Source organism: Dryas octopetala, chromosome 6 (genome assembly GCF_963921425.1).
Source record: "Dryas octopetala chromosome 6, drDryOcto1.1, whole genome shotgun sequence".
Lineage (NCBI taxonomy): Eukaryota > Viridiplantae > Streptophyta > Magnoliopsida > Rosales > Rosaceae > Dryas > Dryas octopetala.
In genome coordinates this window covers 20,094,731-20,114,203 of record NC_141371.1, presented here as the reverse complement: position 1 = coordinate 20,114,203, position 19,473 = coordinate 20,094,731, and the positions used below count along the sequence as shown (strand labels likewise).

The 19,473-nt window shown below is 36.6% G+C and overlaps 1 protein-coding gene, 1 long non-coding RNA gene and 1 pseudogene across 2 annotated transcripts; all 3 read right to left on the bottom strand.

Moving 5' to 3' along the window:
- Positions 1 to 1,955: 1,955 nt before the first annotated feature.
- Positions 1,956 to 2,330, bottom strand: LOC147283131 (receptor-like kinase TMK4). Its single transcript, XM_086248366.1, has one exon. The coding sequence runs from the start codon at positions 2,328 to 2,330 to the stop codon at positions 1,956 to 1,958; it is 375 nt and encodes a 124-aa protein (XP_086104492.1).
- Positions 2,331 to 3,865: 1,535 nt separating this feature from the next.
- Positions 3,866 to 5,390, bottom strand: LOC147283130 (uncharacterized). Its single transcript, XR_015123028.1, has 2 exons — positions 5,291 to 5,390; positions 3,866 to 4,253 (listed from the first exon to the last, which is right to left on the bottom strand). It is a non-coding gene; the product is annotated as an uncharacterized LOC147283130 (long non-coding RNA).
- A 3,686-nt stretch (positions 5,391 to 9,076) lies between these two features.
- Positions 9,077 to 17,697, bottom strand: LOC147283129 (uncharacterized; annotated as a pseudogene).
- Positions 17,698 to 19,473: the final 1,776 nt, after the last annotated feature.

Sequence of the window (19,473 nt, the reverse complement as noted above, 5' to 3'; positions counted from 1 at the left end):
AACCAAGCCCAAGCTTGACCAAAGTTACCATTTTCTTAATTTGTTTTCTCAAGAAATGGTAACTTTTTCTCAAGAAATGGTAAGTTACCATTTTCTTGATCCAAGTTACCATTTTCTTGAACCAAACATCAAGAAAATGGTAACCAAATCAGTGGGGCAAAAAATGTTACCACTTTCTTGATCGTTCGATCAAGAAACTGGTAACTTGATTCAAGAATGTGGTAACCAAGCCCAATCTTGACGAAACTTACCATTTTCTTGATTTTTTTTCTCAAGAAATGGTAACATTTTCTTAAGAAATGGTAAGTTACCACTTTCTTGATCGAAGTTATCATTTTCTTGAACCAAACATCAAGAAAATGGTAACTTCATCACTGGGACAAAAAATATTACCACTGTTTTGACGAATTGATCAAGAAAATGGTAACTTGGTTCAAGAATGTGGTAACCAAGCCCAATCTTTAACAAAGTTACCATTTTCTTGATTTTTTTCCTCAAGAAATGGTAACTTTTTCTCAAGAAATGGTAGGTTACCATTTTCGTGATCCAAGTTACCATTTTCTTGAACCAATCCTCAAGAAACTGGTAAGCAAATCAGTGGGGCAAAAAACGTTACCACTTTCTTAATCATTCGATCAAGAAAATGGCAACTTCGATCAAAAAAGTGGTAACCAAGCCCAAGCTTGATCAAAGTTACCATTTTCTTGATTTTTTTTCTCAAGAAATGGTAACTTTTTGTCAAAAAATGGTAAGTTACCATTTTCTTGAACCAAACATCAAGAAAATGGTAACTTCATCACTGGGCCAAAAAACGTTTCGCACTGCAACTGTGTATAGACGAAAGGGCAATTGCATTCTCAGACTACTGAATACAAGCTCCTGTTTGACAATCAGGTTTTGACATACAATCCAAAATTACACAGTTTGACAAGTCTGTAAATGCGCCAGAGGCAGCATCGGGCTGGATGGATTGACATTGCAATAATATTTACTCCAAATGTTCATGTATCCCAATATGCTAATAAGGGCATATCACTGAAGAAAACATCCGCGTGTATCACTAATAATATTTACCCAAGTTACCACTTTTTTGATCTTTTATTCAAGAAAATGGTAACTTCCCATCAAGAATGTGGTACCCACGTACGCATGCAACTATATCAAACAAACGTGCAATTGCATTCTCCGAGTATTAAATACAAGCTCCTGTTTGCCAATCGGGTTTGGACATCCAATCACAAAATTACATCTTGAACAAACTTACCATTTTTTTGATTTTATTTTCAAGAATTGGTAACTTAATCTCAAAAAATGGTAAGTTGTCATTTTCTTGATCAAAGTTAAAAATAGGAATTGAAATGGTCATTGGTCATTTGCCTAGCAACATGGCCATTGGTCATTTTCAATAGGATATAGTATATACCATATCCTAAACACTTCTATAGTTATATACCAAGTTACCAACTATGAATTATAGTCTTAAGGTATAGAGTATTGGGTAAGTTATAGGATTTAAAATTTTTAAAAAACACAATAGGATTTAGGATATAGAATATAGGGTTTAAGTTTCTAATTTGACCAAAACCCAAATCACTCATATTTATACATTTAGATAGTAATTGTAGTTCCTTCTAAAATATTTTGGCGGAAGCCTTTTGGCTCATTTCTTTTACAATTTGATTCCCTACATGTACTTAACTATTTTGTGGAGATGTGAGTTTGTCTAGTTTCATAAAGACTATAAATTTAATTGGTTCCCTTGTAATAGTTTTGACTTAATAAACAAGCAATGTTAGAATCAAGCATTTACATGTTGTTGAATATTAAGTACCAAAAAGTGTCAATACAAATTTTGACAACATATCCACATTTACACATCAAGTACCAAAATACGCCAATACAGAGTTTGCCAATACACATGCTTGTATTTTGATGTCAGCTACAATAATATCCCTTTATGTATTAACCAAACCAAAGTCAGCAACCTTGGCCCTCATGTCATCCCCAAGAAGTATGTTTGAGAGCTTTAAATCTCTGTGAATGAAACTTTGTTGAGCTAAGCTGTGCAGATATTTGACCCCTCTTGCCACATCCAATGCTATTGTCACTCTCTGCTTCCAAGTAAAAGGAGGTAACCCATTCTCGCGCCAATCAAACAAGTGTTGTATCAATGTCCCTTGTGGCACGTACTCGTATACCATAAGCCTCTCATTACCATTGATGCAGGATCCTAAAAGAGCAACCAGATGTCTATGCCTGACCTTAGTGAGGACTGCAATTTCTGCCTGAAACTCGTTCAATCCTTTAGTTCCTACTGCCACAGATTCCATCCTTTTAACAGCAATGTTAGTCCCATCATGCAATTCACCTTTGAAAACAATTTTAGTCCCATCATTTAAACATGAAGCTCACTGCGGTCACCACTGCTCTGGCTATGCAGATCACTTGCAAACAAGTGTAGAAGATTTTGCCACAATAAAGAATATCTAGAACCTGAAATTGAAAAAATAAATGAAATTTCTTCAATTATTCTTCTATAATCTTTTCTATGATTTCCTATAGACATCCACATAACACACAATGAAAATTTTGCCAAGACCATTCAGAAAAACCAAAGAAAAAGATGCAGCTGAATATCTAGTGTTACCATCCACATATATGAAAGCTTGTTACCAATTCCCAAAATTGGAGGAGCAAACCTCAATGCATGAAAAGCAACCTGAAGTCAAACAAAGAAGAAATTAGAGTTACCTGTCTCTAGAACCTCCTTTCAATTCTGTAATAGAAGTTAGACAGAACTATATGGGAATGATACTAATCTAAAGTCTATCAATAAAGTAGAAATCTAATCAAATATTTTCCATCATCCATTACCTTGCATCGAAGCTTCTGAAGATAGGAAGGTAGATCATTAGAGAGCCTTGAATTCAAACCTATTAGCAGTAAAACCCCTTCTCTTTTAATCTGCGGAGAAAAAGAGGACACTACTACAATAATATAAATAGACAACGGTGAAAAACCGTTGTCTATTTACCCAAAATTCCGTCGTCTAGGCGAGTGACGACTATAGTATATTTAGACAACGGTAAAAACCCGTTGTCTAAATGTATTAATACAACATTTATAATTTAAAACTGTTGTCTAGTATCCACCAAAATACCCAATATTCATCTTAAACAGTTGTGTTGAAACCCAATACACAACGTTTACAGATACAAAACAATTGTATTAGTAATAATTAGACAATACTTATATGATATAAATGTTGTCTGAAGTCTTATTAAACATCCGTTTTAAGAAACACCGTTGCATAATTAAGTATAAAACCAGCATGATGTTTGTACATAAGAAACTCAACAACAGTTTTTACTAAAACATGTTATTTTAATTACTTATACATATCATTTTATATCTTAAAACCGTTGGGTAATCATGTTTTCCACAACTTTTTTTAACTATATGTGATGTTAAGTTAGGTGTTTGACAAGTAATTTTTTTTCAAAAATGTTGTATAGATAGATGATACACATCAATTTTTTGGTTAATCGTTTTAACTGTTGTTAGTAGGAGTTTTATACAATGGTTATTTAACTAAAACCGTTGTCTATTGTTAATTAACATAATTTTTTTAAATTTAAAACTGTTGTTTGTTTGATTCACATTTTAATATCCTTGCTTACATCCAATTGAATCCCCATTAATTCCCTGCTTGCATATCCAATTGGAATTAAATCCCACTAAATCCCTGCTTGTTGCATCCAAAGTAATCCACAAATATTGGTAACTCAAAAAGATCCATGAATTCATTAAATTGGAATTGGAGTTTACAAAGTCGATCATGATAACAAACCCATTCACACATTCCTTGCCAATTAATGTACAGCCCAAAAAATTATAAGTAACTTGATAACTACAAAAAGTACTTGTTGATTACAAAAACTATAAAGCTAGGGATGACATGGTCTAACCTAAGTAATCGTGCAAAGTCAGCCATATAAATACCAAAATATCTGACTTTGCAAGATTAGCTAGTCAATGAACTGCTCCCATCATAATATTGCATGTCTACACAGCCTAGCCAGTTAGCTATACAAAATATTTACCAAAAAATGCTTGTTAAACCCAGCCAGCAGATTTAGGGAAGTGAGGAGTACGTATTGGATCTACATATAGCGCACCAGAAAGCCTGCCCATTCAGCACGTACTTCATCAATCTGGTCCTGTGAGTAGGTGTTGTCCTTTCTCCTTTCCCACTGAAATTAACCATGGAGTAACAAAGGGATTAACATAAGGGAATACACCAAGACACAAGTGACTTAAAAAACAATTAACCTGCCATAACCATCAAGTTAATCATCAACCATCAAATTAATGATCTAATTGACTTAAAAAACAATCAACCTGTCATAACCATAAAATTAATCCATCATCATCATAATTAACAAGGGTTTTTACACAATTGATCCAAACCACATTTTAAACAAAATGAAACATGTCCCAAGTGTAATGAGGTTGCAGCCAAACCATCATGTTATCATGACACCATGAAACATGCACACTGTAACACATGCAGTATACCAACATTCAACATTCAAACCTGGGCAAAGTTTAGTAGACAGCAGGAAATTGTTCAAAGGTCTATTTTGATTTGGTAAGATTGAAATAATTCTAGCATGCAAACTTAATTAGATGAAAGAGCTTAATTCCACTTATGACGACTACACAAAAATAGTGAACCCCAATATCTGTTTAGAAGTTACAAAAATTCAGGAAATTAATTTGCTGGCCAATTAATCAATTTCATGAAAGTGCAAGTCACCAATCAATTGGTCAACATGACAAAACAAACAGGCTAAATCTAAGCATAGGGCCAAGAAAAGAGTTGCATGACCCAAAGAAAGGTGGGATTTTCAAAAATAAACTATCAAAGGTGCACAACAACACAACAAATGATAAGCATATGTAAAATGAGTAACCTAAATACACCAAAGAAAAAAAATCAAAAATAAAATAGAACAAGCGACTTGGAAACTAGTAGGGCATCAAGTTGCTACTATAAATAACTTCTTTGTTTTCATAATGCTACTATGAACACATGCAAATGTGCATAAGACTTAAAATCTGTCCCAATTAAGTCTAGGCCAAATGCTACCTAGGACTTAAAATCTGCCCCACATGCAATTAACCTTTCAGCTTATTAAATTTCAAACTTCCCATGATATATATATCCTAGTATATATACATTCCAAATAGTATAAAATTAAGTCTAAATTTCAAGTTCAGTTTGTACCTTGGTAGCAAAGCTTAATCCTTCATCTTCAACTATCTCTTTCATAAACCGCATAACAAAATAGCCACACTCCTTGTGGGTTGGTTGTTGAGGAATGCCCTAAATAGTATAAGCAATAGAATTAGGACCGAAATTCATAATCTTAAGTATTATATCTAAATCACTATGAACTTGAGTAGAAATTAGCAAACATGCATACCGACAAGTTTTTCCACACAACTGCCTTGTTCCCTTTCTTATTCCCTTGGGCTTTAAAGATTCTGATCGCACTTTAACATGAAAACAGATACCGTGTATCAGCATAGCAAATAAAAACCTTATACATGCATATGCATAAATAAATCAAACTGCTGTTTTGGGAATCAAGCTTCTGCTCAATTAATTACTTACTTGTCCACCACGGTTCTCCATTCTTCACCACATAGTCTCCTTCTCATTGGGTCCAAAAAATGGACAATCTCCTTGCCCGGATTGACAACCGTTAACGCCCAATGATTTCTACACAAAAAATTCATTAAACATCTACCAAACTTCTTATGGATTATGTTAAATTGCAAAACAACTATAAAACACATTAAAACAATTACTTACCCAGAGTTATAAGGGACTAAGTAAAGCTGATCCTCAGCAGAACTTTTGAACCTATCTGCTAATACTCGTGATCTCTCATCAACGGTTCCACAGCCAATAGCCCCCATTCGAGCAGGGTCAATAAAACCAATCATGTCATTCATTTTTGATTTCTTAACCACATCGAATAAAAACCTATAAGGAACATACATAATTTAACATATCATAGTGGAAGAAAGCTTGCCAAACTTATTACTTAATTCACATGGAAAGACATAATTAAGCTACCTCATATACACAACAATGCAAGTGGCTGATATCTCCTCCATACGGCTAAACTGCTCTATATCTTCACTCAGTACGTGGATTTTCCGAGGCTGACCAAAAACTTCAGGTTCAATTACAAAGTGGATTGTCGCATCCTTCTTCATGCCAGTTTGTGCATACATGCATAACACCTTCAATGTAGGGGGCAGTACTTTCAGGTCCAAAGGTTGTGGCTTGTTTACACTCTTTTGATGCTTATCAGCTTTGGCCTTCAAGGGTTTCTAGGTTCAAAATTAAAAATATGTTAGATGTAGGATTTCATAAATAACATAAAAAATTGCCAAAATCAACACGGTTGACCACAATACCTTAATACCCTTTTTGTTCTCCTCCATAGGCAAAACAAACTGTTTTGGCCAAGCTACAACACAACCTTTGGCTTGGCCCACAGTTTCAAGTTCGCCTCTCACAGGGATGGGAAGCAGTGCATCATCATTAAATGAAGCATAGATTGAAACCCTGAGGTTGTCCTTTCCCAAAGGAATGCCATGGACAGTCGGGTTGTCAACCTGTACCTCAATCAGTGTTGCATGTGCAACAATTTTTTTATCCTCACCTTCCACAACTAACTTGCATTGTTTCCCCTGCACACAAGACACAATTTCAAATTAACTGAAGGCATTTTAACTAAGCATAACTGAAGGCATTTTCACTAAGCATTTTAACTAAGCGTAACTGAAGACATTGTTTAGATGCATATAAAATTTCATTGAATCACCTTAAATATTGATTCCCTCACAAATTCAGAATCCACATCCATGATGTCATCCTCCTTTGGATTGTCATTCAATCCCAACACCTTCTTTGCAGCATTACAACTGGCTTTATCGGATCCATATTCCACGGTGTGTGGAGTTGGGGGAGTGGGAGGAGCAGTCTTTTGTACCGGGACTGGGATATTTGCAGCAGGACCCTTGACATTAGCTAGTATTTCATCCAATGTAGTCACCTTGGCCTGCCAATCAGGGGACCCTGCTGCCATTAACTTGTCTCGCTCATCCATCACAAGTTTGGCCACAATATTTGCTCGCTCCTCCTCCAAAATTTGAGCCGAGATCTTTCTTTTCTCCTCTGCCATTATCTCTGCCTTGATTTTCTCTCGTTCCTCTGCCACTATCTGCGCCACAATCTTCTCTCGCTCCTCCTCTACAATTGCTTTAATTGACTCTCTCACATTCTCTTTCACACTTGTCTTCCTTCGCTTAGGGAGGTGGAAGTATGAATTTGGTGTCACATAACTTCCAACTGCTCTAACCCTGCCACCATGCTCAGGGGTCCCCAAGGCAAGTGTCAAAACATCATTGCTACCAGATGTACTTAATTTCCCCTCCTTCTCTTGTTGCTTCAACTCTTCCTGAAAATGCAATTAAAAAATTGTTAAAAAATAATGAGAAACAAGCAATGATGTGGCTGTTATAAACTGTAGGGTGCCATGAACTAAGTATAAAAATTTAGCGTGCAGACTCACAATCCGATTTGCTAGCTCAGCTGCCTTGGCATCTATGATTTTACCCTCTTTATTTGCACGTGCTTTCATCCAGAGAGTAGCACGATCAACCTCTTCTTGGTCAGAATTCATGTCATTCAACTGCCAAAAGCCATATGGTTTTAGAACTTATAGACGGTGTTACATACCTAAACATCATAACACAAAATCAGCGGATTTAAAAACACATCACTAACCAGTTCTGACTCCAACCCAGCATACCCTTTACGCGACATTCGATGTTGGTACTCGGCCTTTGCACGTCTCTCCTGCTGAACTTCATGAAGTTTCTACAATCCAAACAAGTAACAAATTACTTGCATCAAATAGGAAGATGTGACAGTAATTTAAGGGGATATAATATGTAAAAATCATGAAATTACCAAAAAATTTGGTTCTAGTCTTGACTGCACAAACTCGTCCCAGTCAGCTTTCTCAAGGAAGTTATACTCTGCAGGGGGTTTCTTAAGTTTCTCAAGGTCATCTATAAATGGTAGTACAAAAGCAGTCGTGAGACGGCTCTTGAATTCCCTCCATTTAGCACCCGCTGATTTCATTACCAGCTTTTTGCTTTCCGGCGCTATCTCAAATGCCAACTACATACATAGATGTCCAATATATTAGTTGCTACATTACAAGAAGGGTTACAAAAATAGGTTGCTATAAGTATTTATATGAAAACAAAAAAAGAGCATGATTAAATGTATGCTTACCTCTATTTCTTCCCAAATCTTGTTTTTATATTCATTGTCCACCTTCTTCCATTTAGCGAAGGTAATAGGGATCTTTGTACGTGCTAACACCCCAATGTAAGATTGTAGTTCCGTTGCCACCTTCCCACGAGGCTGACCCTTCTTATTATACTCAACCACCTTCTTAATCTTTAGGATCTTTCGCCTCACAATGCGAGGCATTGTAACGGGTCCTCGTTTGCTCTTCACACTGCTTTCTGATGTAAGTGTCTCCTTAGCACCAGAACTTGAATCCTCAACAGCCTTAGATTGTGTTTGCTTAAAAGTCTTTGCTTTTGTCGGTGTCCTGTTAGCTTTGGCTTTACACCTCTTCTTACCAGCCGGAGATGCCCTCTGTGGAGCCATGGTCTGCAAAAACAAAAGCAATCAACTAATTAAGTATGAACAAGGTTTGACAAATAAGCATAATAACCAATCAAGTAAGAATAAACACAAGCAATACTGAAATAAGGTATAAACACAAGCAACATATATAAAGGTATCAACACAAGTATAAACACAAGATTTTTACCTTTGCTGTAGATCAATACCTTTGACAGCAACCAAAGAAAAAAATATAAACACAACTAGCAAACACTTTATTACATATTAATATTTTAATCCAAATTGAAATAAGTATTAATTTACAAGCTCAAATATGGTAAACATAAACTAATCAATCCATATGCCCTCGCCTCCAGGTCGCACATATTCTGTTCCAGTTTCACCCACTATATCATCAAACGTCTCTACGGGTGGAAGACTAGTGGTGAATGGTTGAAGGTCAAATGTGGTATTTCCCAGCTCATCTTCTCATCTAATGTCATCTCTATCTGGGGTTGTTAGTACAACAGACCACCTAGAATCTGCAGGATCTTCCACATAAAACACTTGTTTTACTTGTCTTCCCAAAACAAACTTGTCCGGCTTATGACTCAACCTACTCAAATTGACCAACGTAAATCCAAGTTCATCTATCTTAATGCCATTCTGATTCTCAACCCAATCACACTTGAAAATGGGCAGCCTAAACTTGTAATAGTCTAGTTCCCATATTTCTTGAATCACTCCATAGAAGACCATATCTGTGATGACCGGGTTTTTGTCCTTCGAACTAGCAACCTGCATTGCATCTGCCAGGAGGTAAACACCACTGTTCTGAACAGTTCTTACGTCATCACGACACTTGGTACTAAAATGAACCCCATTAATCTTGTAACTGTTAAACTTCGGAACTTCAACACACGGTCCATCAGCTATCCATCTCAAAGTTTCAGATATGTTATTAGGTGTGACAGAAAGTGCATGATTCACCTGCAAAGATGACCGTCTATATCAAATAAGGTGCACTGTGTATACAGAGAATGTGCTTCATTTTTTTTAAATATGAACTAGTAAAAAAAGTTGAATATATCACCCGTTTTTTTATCCAAGGGATGAAGGTTCGATTGTGCTTTTCTTGCAACCACCTCTTCTTTTTCTTGTTTTTGGGATATTTCTCTTTCAAATATCTCATATGTTCACTATAATAAGAGACATGTATCAATTAACCAGCAGGGGGAAAACAACTATTGAACAATTATAAAATTAATTTTAAAGGGAAATGATTGCTCTTACTCAATAAAAGGTTCAACTTCAACTGTATTTTCTAGTACATAAAGATGGGCCTGCTCCAACTGGTCACGATCAACCCGATGTATAGAAGCACCTGATAGGGGCTTAGTTTCATTGTTAGAGCCAGACTTTTGAGATGACGGGATACCAACTGTACTAACTTCACGCATATGTTTAGAGCAAAACTCTATAGCTTCTTCCGCAATATAACCCTCCGCTATGCAACCCTCGGGACAATGACGATTTCGTACATACCCCTTTAACACCTTCATATATCTTTCGAAGGGGTACATCCATCTAAAATAAACTGGTCCACATAACCTAACTTCTCTCACAAGGTGCACTGTTAAATGAACCATAACATCAAAAAATGATGGTGGAAAATACTTCTCAAGCAAACACAGAGTGACTACTTGATCTTCTTCAAGTTTATCTAGCGTTGATACATCGACAACTTTGCTGCATATAGCATTAAAGAAAAAACATAATCTCGTGATAGCATATCTCACAGGCTTTTCCAACACAGAACGTATGGCCACAGGGAGCAATTGTTGCATGAGGGTATGACAGTCATGAGACTTAAGGCCATGAATCTTTAAATCCTCCATTGATACAAGACTGCTAATATTTGAACCATAGCCTTCAGGGACCTTCATACCTAGAAATGATTTGCACACAGATCGCTTCTCCTCTCTAGACAAATTCCAACTTGCAGCCGGCAAGTGAGTCCGTTTTCCACAAGTGTTAGGTGCCAATTCAGTTCTAACCCCCATGTCCAACAAATCCAAACGAGCTGCAACCCCATCTTTTGTTTTTCCAGGGATGTTCAATAGTGTGCCAATAATACTATCGCACACATTCTTCTCAACATGCATAACATCGATAATATGCCGAACATGAAGAGATTTCCAATACTCAAGCTGAAAGAAAATTGACTTCTTCTTCCAACAAGCTCTAGCTTCACCCTCAACCCCTTTACTCTTGACTTTCCTCTTGCCAAAAGGTGTGAAATTTTCCTTTTCAACCTTTTCAAGTACTTCCTCTCCTGTTAATGGTACAGGAGGTGGTGTTAATTCTTGCAAGTTATTGAAAGCTGCTCTTTGCCTTCGATAAGGATGATGGCGTGACAAGAATCTTCTATGCCCTATGTACGATAATTTATTACCATGTACCAACCTATGAGGTCTTGTTTGTGATCCACAGATTGGACAAGCATTATACCCTTTCACAATGCAGCCAGATAAGTTTCCATAGGCCGGAAAATCGTTGATGGTCCATAGAAGTACAGCTTTAAGGGTGAAGTATTCACAGCTGAACGCATCATACACTCCTGGAACTCCTGCCCATAAAGATTTTAAATCATCAACCAAAGGTGTCAGGTACACATCTATATCATTTCCAGGTTGTTTAGGACCAGAAATTAATAAAGTCAGCATCATGAACTTCCTTTTCATACACAACCATGGAGGAAGATTATAAGTAACTAGTATAACTGGCCAACAGCTGTATTTGCTACTCAAAGAACTATGGGGATTGAAGCCATCAGCTGATATTGCTAGTCTAAGGTTTCTTGGATCTTCTGAGAAGTTTGGCCACTTAAAATCAACTAACTTCCATGATGGGGAATCAGCGGGATGCCGCATCTGTCCATCATTCAGTTTTTTATTAGCATGCCAAGTTAAACTCTCAGCTATTTCACTACATTCGAACATCCTTTTAAACCTTGGGAGAATGGGAAAATACCACAAGACCTTGGCAGGCACCCCCTCCTTCATTTTTGAATCCTTACCAATCTTCCACCTTGGCAGACTACAAGTAGGACAACTGGTTTCATCCTCATTTTCATTTCTGTACAAGATGCAATCATTAGGACATGCATGTATTTTCTCATAATCCATTCCCAATGCACACAGAGCCTTCTTTGCCTCATACATGGATATGGGTAGCTTATTACCTTCTGGAAGCAAATCCCCAAAAGCAATAAGGTAATCAGAGAAACCTGCATCACTCAATCCATGCTTTGCCTTCAAATTATACAACCTCACTAGTGCAGATAGCTTAGTGTGTTTTGTACAACCAGGATACAAAGGTGTATCTCCATCCCCAATAACATTCAAAAAATCTTGAGCTGCGTCATCTGAAAAATAGTTTGCCTTATCACCTTCCATCTCCACTGTTTCAGAGAGAAATGAACGTTCTACTTCAGTTTGCTCTTTCTCTCTAACTGTATTTGTAGCTGACCTAGAAGGTTCTCCATGCCATATCCATTGTTGGTAACTTTTATCAACACCATTATAATATAAATGTTCCCTTACAACTCCAACACCAAACTGCTTCACATTGCCACACTTCGTGCAAGGACAATGAATCAGGTTTGGGTTTCTAGTATTTTCTAATGAAAACTTGAAGAATGCTTCCATCCCTAATTCATATGCCCTCGACCTTCTATCAGCAAACATCCATGACTTATCCATCTAACAATTTCAAATTTCACAAAAAATTAAAGCAAACTTGTCATTCATTGCAAGTAAAATTCAATATATTCAGTTACCCTAATATTATCCAAACAATTTCAGTTAAAAAAATATCACAAAATCACACAAGGACTAGTGAGAATGTAGGCATGCAAGAGGAGTGTTGCTGTCAGAGTTTCAGATTTTCAGGTCTGACTTGGGTATTCCACGAAAACTACATTCAAGGACGGAATATGGTGATTTTTGTCTTCAAATGACCATTAGGATGTGAACTTGTGACTCACAAAAAATCAGCTTATGACTCCTTACCAAATGATACAGTTTTCTAAAAGTATACAGTAAGGTCAAAGACTACCAAAATCAAACAAAAGTAAACAGTAAGGTCAGAACCTTTAATATTCTTGCCAATGCCAAACATTCAAACATACTCAAATGCATTACCACAAGAGTTTCACAGGGTTCACAAATAAGTTCAAGTCTTCTTACCTCGCTGTGAGCCTTGGTTTTGAAAGATAGTCAGTAGCGCTTTCCACGTACACTTATAATGGATAAAAAACTAGATGATTTCTCACATCTACAAACACAAATGACTTAATTTAGAAACAATAAACAAGAGAAATACTTCAAAATAAATACAAACTAAATTTAAAAATTAAATGAACTATGATATTAGTCATATTAGTCCATTACCAATCAAGAGTTTCAGTATCCTTGGGAATTATCCAAACTTAGTGAATAGCATTCAGTCACATATACAAAGGAAACTAGAACAGTTCTAGCTAACCAATTAGAATTCCATTTCCTTCCATACCTAAAGATCCAAGTTCAGTAAATAACCCATATTATAACCAATTTTTATATCTCAAATAAAAACGGAACTACAATCAGAAACTCACGCCATGAGACTCTATCACTCATACTGCATCAACCCTATCGATGGAAACTTGATTTCAACCTAGAAATGCAAACTAAATATACGCAACCTAGTGAGAAAATAAAGCATGCATTCAGTAAAATCTAAATTCTAACTTTTCCCCCTCCAATTCCGCAGCAACCAAACAACCTTTTACAGCCCATGAAAACTTGATTCTGAGCCTCATAAAAATATATGATGGACGCAACAAAACAACTCATTTTCAAAAAGAAAACAAAAATAGTACATTATTAGTAAGCAACAATGATGTACAAATAACTATGTTGAAAGTATAAAAAGATATGCTCTTTCTCTTATAAGGATGTCCTACCCACCCTTTAAGAAATGTATATCCTACCCACCCCAATAAAAAGAAGAAAGAAAGAAACTTTTCTCAAATTATCCACTGGTTCAGAAGTCCAAGTTAAAAAACTGGTCTGATCTTACTGCAGTATACACAAATCTCATGGGAAAGACTCCTCATTTGATCACATCAATGCCAAATTGATTTTTTATACCGATAAGCATTACATGATTACAACCATCTATCATAAAGTAACTTCGTAAAATTTGTCAACATGATTTCTCTATGGGGTCTCTTAAATTCTTCATGTGTCCCAGGCTTGCATGCTTCTTTATATTTTCTAATAACTTCTACTGTTTATAAAGAAAAAATTAAGGTCAACAAATTTCTAATCCAAGTAGCAACAAATGACAAATTTAAACCTGAATACAGTGGACAAGAGCAGAATTCTCATCACTTGGATTAAGGCCTTCGACAGTAGAAATAGTTCTTGCCCATTTCAAGCTTAGTAACTTTATTTGTCAAATGTTGGGATGGGAATAAATTAAGGTTGGCAAATAGGGTTTGAACCCTTAAAGAAAACATCTTCAATATGCAGAATCATTGACTTAGCTTCATTACTTTTAAGGTTTCTTGCAAAAACAATTTACTAGCAATGAATAGAAGTAGAAAAGGAAAACCAAAACGAAGATAACTATGACTATAACCTAAGGTAAGAGATATGAAAAACCTGCTGTGTAGCACTCTATGTAGGCCCTTAAGAGCACCCTAATAACCACTGGCCGAGCTACCCTTGCACCCAGCCTAAACTTTCTGCTCCGAATCCAGCTCAAGTTGTCGACGGTGAACTCATATCTCCAATCGTGGCATACCCATCTCTCAGAGTGACATTCACATCCCCAGTGAGCAAGGGTCGCTTCCCAGTTCTCTCCTTCAAGACGGTGACACAAATTAAGAAAGCGATCCGACGGTGAGACAGAGCGATTGGCGAGAGAGAGCAAACGGAGAGAGAAAGAGAGATAGTGGTTGGATCTGGATGAGGGACTGAGGGTTAGGTTTAGTGTCCCCACGCGACGGTGACTCGGTGGCGAGAAGGAGAAGATGCGACGAGAGAGGCGAGAAAGAGAGAGAGGCGAGATCGATGGGTGGCTTATCTTTCAGATCTCTCACATGGTCGGGCTTGTGAGGTCGCTTGGAGGTCAGGTGGGTGCGCTTGGAGCAGATGATGGCTTATCTCTCAGATCTCTTCTGGTTTTGGCAATGTTTGTTGCTGGGTGTATGACTTAGGGGTGGGAACGATGAACATTGAGAGGGAAACATATCGGAGGGAAACAAGAGTACACAACAAAATTTTTTTAATGAAGTTACTGTAGACCGGTTTTTCCATTTTGTTTCGCTTACACAATGGTCACAACTTAAAACCATTGTGTAGGCCAAACCAAAAAATCTACCCCTCTCAAAACCATTGGATTTCATTCATAAATACAACAGTTTTTTTAAAACCGTTATCTGTAAAAACTACACAACAGTTTTAAAACAACCGTTGTGTAGATAGTGTCGTCTATTTATATTATTGTAGTAGTGGGAATTAGCATAATTAACCACACAATACAAAAGAAAAACTTGGACAAAAATTATGTTATAGAAATAGACTAAAGGAAATACTTGGTATTCTTCCTAAGCCATGTATTTCTATAACTTTCTTTTTAAGATCAGAAAATCTTGAACTCAGTAATTAGTTTGATATAGTTAAAATGATAGGCAACACATATCATTTATCTGCCAGTATGCATAGTATGCAAACCTTAGGGGTTGTTGTGGAAAAGATTTAAGAACTAATCTAACAACTAATGGCAAAAAAGTCAAAGCTAAACAAAAAAAGTAGCAAGGCCAACCAAAAATAAAAAATCTAGTTTAACAATTAACTAGAATCATCAACAAATGAAATATGAGGAACAACCAATCAAATAAGCAAGACATGAATGGCAAGATAATGGATCAACACCAACTGCATCATTAAATTTAAGCCAAGAAGCCAATCTGCATGCTACAATTCCAAAAAAAAAAAATGCCTGTTGTAGATATGTCATTGGCTCCAATAGGCTTACTAGAAGCCATGCAAAACGATGGTTTACCAACAGACACCGAGCGCGTGAACCTCGCATATGTGTAACAAAGATTGTTTGTCAATGACTGAATTCATCAGCAGTAAAATTATTCTCATCCCAGAAAACATGGTAATGAGCTGGTCGACTTGTCCCCTGCCATATAAGATAAAATTTATTTAGTTTTCAAGAATTTCAAAAATATAAACCAAAACTAAAGAAACATGTGAAGTCGGGCCATAAATAAAAGTATATAATTGTACATGTATTACAATATCTTATTCATGATTGTCACCATTATCATAGCATCTTGTTCTTCACCCGCGGCCTATAACTATGCAGCAACATCTGTGCCTAAAGAAAGGAGAATGAACTTCCCCAAGTTTGAAATAATCCAAGTATTTTACAAAATTAAGGCTCTAATAGATATTTTATCCCCTCAGCCACTTTGCCTTCAAAAAGAACTGTCTATTGAGTTGTTGATCTCTCCCATACATCAAATTGTAGAAGCCGATTCTCAACCACCACGTGCCTCACTTGATTGTGAAAGTGATTTTTCTAAGCGTGATTGTCTTAGATTTCATGGAAAAATTATGAGTGTGCTCTACAATGCATCATTTGTAAAGTCTCCTCAAATAGAGAGAGCTAGAGAGAGAGAGAGAAAAAGAGAGATTAATACAATTCTCTACCTGAATACCAGCATGGCTGCAGAGATAAAAATCAAATTCTGTTGGATGACAGATCTTAGTATCAACCACGGTGCCTGAAAACAAAACAACAATAAACATATAGAACACAGAACACTCTTTATTAGTACAAAAGTCTGTACAACATGACAGATACAAGTTTCCAAGATAATTTAACTTTACCAGGCAATATGTTCCCACTCTTGTATGCGCTGCTCCTGTCCCTATGGTTATTAGTAAATAATCGTGTGTGGTGCCATTTTTGCACCACAATGAAAGTCACTGGCGGTTGATTGTTGGCCTCCAGGGAGCCACATGCCTGTATGGAGATTACATATCAATGCAACAAAAATTTCCTTTTTTTATCTCCAACAATCTGATACTAGTGATAATGAAGCAAAATGAATCAATTCTCACCTTTCGGATTGCATAAAACTCATATAGTAAGACTTGATAAAATTGCCCTTCACTTACGCCATCCCTGCTCAGAAATATTTGTCATTCAACGTGTCTTGGCTTCAGCTTAAATTGCTGCAAGTGCCTGTTTCTGAGTCTGCATAAATTAGTTCAAAATCCAAATATTAAGTTCATGAAAGAGATATAGAGTTTGACATATGAATAAAACTACAAAATCAAATGTAAACAAATCGAAGCCCTAACCTGGGTGAGAGAGACAGAGTCTGAGTCTGAGTTTTATGGTTTCTGAGAGATCGAAACTCGGTGAGAGAGAGAGTCTGAGTGAGTTTTCTAGGTTTCTAGGTTTCGAAACTCAATGAGAGAGGGTTGAGTTTTCTGGGATGATGGGCGATGGACGTGCTAGGATGGGTTTCTGAGTTTTCTGCGTTTTTAGTGAGAGGATGGCGAAAGGGTGGCTAGAGGGTGAGGATTCAACAAGAGGGCGAGGACGGCGAGAGAGAGTCTGATCTTTATGGGATGAGTTTCTGAGTTTTTGGTGAGAGGGCGAGATCGAGGGTGGCGAGAGGGCGAGGATTCAGTGAGAGAGTGAGAGACTGAGAGGGCGAGGATTCAGTGAGAAAGTGAGAGACTGAGAGGGTGAGGGCACCGAGAGAGAGTCTGGGTGAGGGGAGATTATTTCTTTTGAATCGAGAGTGAGATGAGAGTGTGATTTGGGTTTTACCATTGGTAACTCTTAGTCAAGATTTAGTAACTTACCAAATCTTGACTAAGAGTTACCATTTTCTTGAGAGTTGTTTCAATAAGTGGTAACTTCACAAATGCCTAAAACCCAAGTTACCACTTTCTTGATCTTATATTCAAGAAAATGGTAACTTCACATCAAGAATGTGGTAACCACGTACGAAAACAACTGTATACAGACAAACATGCAATTGCATTCTCAGAGTATTAAATACAAGCTCCTGTTTGCCAATCAGGTTTGGACATGCAATCACAAAATTACATCTTGAACAAACTTACCATTTTTTTGATTTTGTTTTCAAGAATTGCTAACTTAATCTCAAGAAATGGTAAGTTACCATTTTCTTCATCAAAATTACCATTTTCTTGAACCAAACATCAATAAAATGGTAACCAAATCAATGGGGCAAAAAACGTTACCACTTTCTTGATCGTTCGATCAAGAAAATAGTAACTTGGTTCAAGAATGTGGTAACCAAGCCTAATCTTGACCAAAGTTACAATTTTTTTGATTTTTTTTTTTCTCAAAAAATTGTAACATTTTCTCAAGAAATGGTAAGTTACCACATTCTTAATCGAAGTTACCATTTTCTTGAACCAAACATCAAGAAAATGGTAACCAAATTAGTAGGCAAAAAACGTTACCACTTTCTTGATCGTTTGATCAAGAAAATGGTAACTTGGTTCAAGAATGTGGTAACCAAGCCCAATCTTGACCAAAGTTACAATTTTCTTGATTTTTTTCCTCAAGAAATGGTAACATTTTCTCAAGAAATTGTAAGTTACCACATTCTTAATCGAAGTTACCATTTTCTTAAACCAAACATCAAGAAAATGGTAACGGAATCAGCCAAGCAAAACACCGTTACCACTTTCTTGATCGATCAATCAAGAAAATGGTAACTTGGTTCAAGAAAGTGGTAACCCAGCCCAAGCTTGACCAAAGTTACAATTTTCTTGATTTTTTTCCTCAAGAAATGGTAACATTTTCTCAAGAAATAGTAAGTTACCACATTCTTGATTGAAGTTACCTTTTTCTTGAACCAAACATAAGGAAAATGGTAACGGAATCAACCAAGCAAAACACGTTACTACTTTCTTGATCGATCGATCAAGAAAATGGTAACTTGGTTCAAGAAAGTGGTAACCCAGCCCAAGCTTGACCAAACTTACCATTTTCTTGATTTTTTTTCTCAAGAAATGGTAAGTTACCACATTCTTGATTGAAGGTACCATTTTCTTGAACCAAACATCAAGAAAATGGTAACGGAATCAGTGGGGCAAAAAACGTTACCACTTTCTTGATCGATCGATCAAGAAAATGGTAACTTGGTTCAAGAAAGTGGTAACCCAGCCCAAGCTTGACCAAAGTTACAATTTTCTTGATTTTGTTTCCTCAAGAAATGGTAATATTTTCTCAAGAAATACTAAGTTACCACATTCTTGATCGAAGTTACCATTTTCTTGAACCAAACATCGAGAAAATGGTAACAGAATCACTGGGCCAAAAAACGTTACGCACTGCAATTGTATATAGACAAAAGGGCAATTGCATTTCCAGAATGCTAAATACAAGCTCCTTTGACAATCAGGTTTTGACATGCAATCAAAATTACACAGTTTGACAAGTTTGAAGACGCGCCAGAGGCATCATATGTTGAAGAATGCCTCCTTAGACATATTTACTCTGCATGGGATTGAATAATAGGTCTACTGCATCCTCGTGCACAACTCAGGTTCCTAGAAGGCATATTATTACAGAGGCAAGCCCCTGCCCATGGCAATATGTTTATCAGCATCTCTCACAAAAGGAAT

Excerpts from the sequence above, each read along its gene's own strand:
- LOC147283131 (XM_086248366.1), bottom strand. The coding sequence starts at position 2,330 with ATGGAATCTGTGGCAGTAGGAACTAAAGGATTGAACGAGTTTCAGGCA.